The sequence below is a fragment of the Dendroctonus ponderosae genome, unplaced genomic scaffold (assembly GCF_020466585.1).
Source record: "Dendroctonus ponderosae isolate FM_Combo_2020 unplaced genomic scaffold, Dpon_F_20191213v2 Dpon_F_20191213_9, whole genome shotgun sequence".
Lineage (NCBI taxonomy): Eukaryota > Metazoa > Arthropoda > Insecta > Coleoptera > Curculionidae > Dendroctonus > Dendroctonus ponderosae.
The window spans coordinates 97,096-100,858 of record NW_026019116.1 but is presented as its reverse complement, the minus strand read 5'-3'; the positions used below and the strand labels follow the sequence as shown (position 1 = coordinate 100,858).

The 3,763-nt window shown below is 35.0% G+C and overlaps 1 protein-coding gene across 2 annotated transcripts in view; it reads left to right on the top strand.

The window, feature by feature from the left end:
• The first annotated feature begins 701 nt into the window (after positions 1 to 701).
• The window catches only part of LOC109540844 (mediator of RNA polymerase II transcription subunit 10-like), a 19,011-nt gene continuing 15,949 nt past the window's right edge, over positions 702 to 3,763 (top strand). The window contains exons 1-4 of one of the 2 annotated variants that reach the window (XM_048669714.1): positions 706 to 1,042; positions 1,120 to 1,203; positions 1,269 to 1,445; positions 1,651 to 1,783. In XM_048669714.1, coding sequence (XP_048525671.1) covers positions 921 to 1,042; positions 1,120 to 1,203; positions 1,269 to 1,445; positions 1,651 to 1,741 — 474 coding nt within the window. In that variant the 5' untranslated portion in view covers positions 706 to 920 and the 3' untranslated portion in view covers positions 1,742 to 1,783. Of the gene's footprint in view, positions 1,043 to 1,119; positions 1,204 to 1,268; positions 1,446 to 1,650; positions 1,784 to 3,763 lie in introns of those variants that run through there. The other variant, XM_048669713.1, reaches the window with a different exon arrangement.

Below are 3,763 nucleotides of genomic sequence, written 5' to 3'. Positions count from 1 at the left end.
ATGAATGCCCTTCCAGTGAAAGAAAAGTCGCCATTTAAAGATTATCTCCTCACGTTTTCGTGCGATTGCGAATCCGCGAATGTCCTTGTAAGGGCCCTACCCAGGTACTGGACTACTTCCCGCCCATTTAAACTATAGGCAGAGAAGCAACTGGCGGACCATCTGGCCATGCGCTGACATGGGCTTGCTCCTGTCATTTGTTGGTATTGTTGTTAATCTGTTAATGTCTGTATATAATGTAAATATTAATAAATGTTTTATCTACCTATCTATCTCCATGCCATGCTAGGATCCCAGGTTCAAACCCCGACCAAGGCGAGAAAATTTTCCCGCAGCGATGCTTTGGTCACCTCGTGGAAAGCAGTTGAAGCAGACCATTGAGAACAACAACAGCAGAAAACTACCATAGGAAAACATCACACAGGTCCCCGTATTATTTGGATGGTGCGTTCCGCAAAAATACGTTAGAGGCGCCTACGGTTTTGCTTCTTCTCTTTTTACCAGAAGTCATTTGTATTTTCAATAACAAGTATATGAATTTTCAATAACAGGTATCTGAATTTTCAATAACGGGTATCTAGATTTTCAGTTACATGTGTGGAAAAAACTTCAGTTACATTTGACTGAAAATTCAACCAGATTTTTTTAACAGTGTAGTTAGGCGCAAAGCGTTGCCATTTTCCCGACAACTCGCAATGTAGTTTCAGAGACAAGTTCTACTTGTCTCTGGTAGTTTGTCATTTTAACTGAGTGACGGCATGTGGACAAGCGTTTGTCGCGATTTCTCCATTCACAAGCTAAGGACGTTGTTTACCTTTGTTTCTTCCTCTATAAATCCTGCATTATTTGACTTCCGTTCGTCTACTTCCTGGAAAATGGTACTGGATATTGGTTGAAGGATTTATTTACCTTTACTAAATATGGATTCATCGTTCAAAAATTTGGAGGCTCAGTTAGAAATGCTTATAGAAAATGCTCGTCAGATGCATATAATAGTTAGCGATTTTCACCCACAAAGCCAGAATGCGCTTAATCAAAAATTGTAAGGACATATATATTAAACAATTATCAACATAATATTACTGACTGGTTAAAATAATCTTTGTTCTTAAAATTCAGGCAGTCAATGGTACATGGATTACAGGAGGTGGACAAGCTGAAATCCCAATTTCAAGATGTGCATGTTCCGCTAGAGGTATTCGAGTAAGTAAATTAAAGTTATTTGTAATTGATTGATAAGTTAATGTATTTTTGTGCAAATTCTGTAGTTATATTGACCAGGGTCGCAATCCCAAATTGTATACCAAGAATTGCATTGAAAAAGCTTTGGCCAAAAATGAACAAGTTAAAGGAAAAATCGATGCTTACCGAAAATTAAAAACAAACTTGATAGTGGAATTGGAGAAAATCTTTCCTAACGAGATCAGCGAATATATAGGTTTAAGGTGAGATAAAGGGGACGGGGAGATTGACGTGCTTTTCGGACGATGTCAATTGTTTAACGAAAATGTCATCACAGGTGTTTATGGAACAAGTTATATCAAATTAACTGTTTTATATTTAAAACCCAAACTTCGTAGGTGGGTTGGCTGACACCCCAACCCATCTTCCCATATGATTTTAAGGAACACGTTTTTGATTCGCGTGTAGTGGCCCCGACGTTTATGTGGTCGCAAATCCCGACAGCTCTGGCCCCGGCGAATGGCGCGCAGTTCCAAAGTTTACATTTAGTAATACTTGAAGAAGGAGTATATTTAAATGAATTATAATACTTTTGTTTGAATTGTTCTTATATCTTACTTGTAATTTGTAGTTGAGTTACACCACTATATTTCCCTTAACAAAGTTTTCCCTACTGAAAATATTTGCTTTGGTTTATACACTTTTGTTTTGTGGGTTGTATCTTTCCCTATGACGTTTACAAATCTGCCACCCTGCACTTTACTGGCATTTAGTAATCCTTCGAGTTGGAGCTATTTCATTATTTTCTCCAAAATGATGAAATAACTTGGGTTTTAAATTATCTTCGTATTTGCATAAAGTACGCTTTAATTTGGTTGGACCTACAGGGAGAAACTATCTCCGTCTGATGCATCCTTTTATGGGCATTAAAATTTGCTCCTCAGAACTGCTTTGGACATTCATGGCATTTGTAAAGATAAACTTATATTTCAACAAAACTTCCATTTGAACTAAAACAAGTAACTTAATAGACTTCAATACGAGTAGAAACTAATTAAAATTATAATTTTGAATCGTGTACAAAGTGCGTTTTTTTCGATGACCAATATAGGGATCTTCAAAACCATAGCACCTTCGAAAAAGTTTAAATGGACAAAGAATTGTAGTTTTGAATGCTCTAGTCGAAACTAATTTGATTTTTCTCAAGTCTGACAGCTGTCAAGAGATATTTGGAGAAAAATTATTTAAAGTAAATTTATAAATTTACTCCTAGTTCCGTTGATATTAGTTTGACAGGAAAAAATTAAATAGGAAACTTATAGGAAATTGAATTCCACACAAAATGGCATAATACATTTTTACAAAAAAACTGTAATTTTTGACATGTGACACAAATTTGAGCTTTTTAAATGGCTAGAATATTTGATTATTTCTTTACTGAATAGACCATTTTATTACGATTTCTTTAATATTTCACATCGTTAGGATTTTTTTCGAAAATAAAGAGTGCGAAAAATTTAATACTTTTTCAATTTAGTTGATCTACGTGAGTCATGGGAAATAGTATAAGACATAGCAATGCAAGCATTGTTCCCATAGCAACAAATAATAACATCATATTTCAATTTTCGACATTCAAGTTTAAATTCAACTTACAAATATAAGTTAATTTTATTGTAAATATTAATTATTCCAATCATGAAAAGTGCGACGTGATTGAAATCTATATTAGATGTGATAAAAATCCTAAACGGTCTCAGATTACTATTTCAACCGTCATCAACCGTCCTTGAAAATATTCAAACGATTATTAGACAATTTGGGCACTCATGGAAGTTTTACGCAGCAAATAAATCAAGATCAAGTAATAAATGAAGCTGTAGACGATGTCTTGGCGATTGTAAGCCAGAATCCACATATTTCTACCACAGAGATCTCAGCAGAATCTAGAACTTCCTAAAGCACCTTAATGAGAGTTAAAAAAAGACAAATTTCATCCGTATAAATCATCAGTATACCAAACTTTACATCCAGGGGATGAGGTTCTGCGTGTGAATTTTTGTACACAGACATCCAATTCTCTAATAAAATCTTGTGGACCGATTAAAATCGATTTACAAATTGTGGTTTGTTTAATCGACACAATGAACATCTTTGTAATCAAACAAATCCCCACCACGTTGAGCAAAGAAGACCCCACATTAAACTTGGGTTTAACGTTTGGAGCGGAATGGTAGGTTCAAAAATTCTTGAATCATTTATTTTTCTTTTATTTATTATTAAGGCACCTTAAAGGGGAGTCGGTATATTCAATTCCTTCATTCCATTTGAGCATATTTTATTTATAAGTATACATAAACTTCTTACTGCTACTTAATCTACGGATCCTTAATGCTAACATCGCTAGAGTGTCTAACACTCTGTGTGTCTTAAGATATTATCATATGACTAAATCTAAATTAACCTAAGTACCTAATCTAAACCTAAAACCTAACAGCCTCTCTTGCTTCCTATAACTAACTTAAAGTTAGCCCATGGTCCTCGATGTGGTGCAGGAACTGGTCATCGCATGGGGTCCACG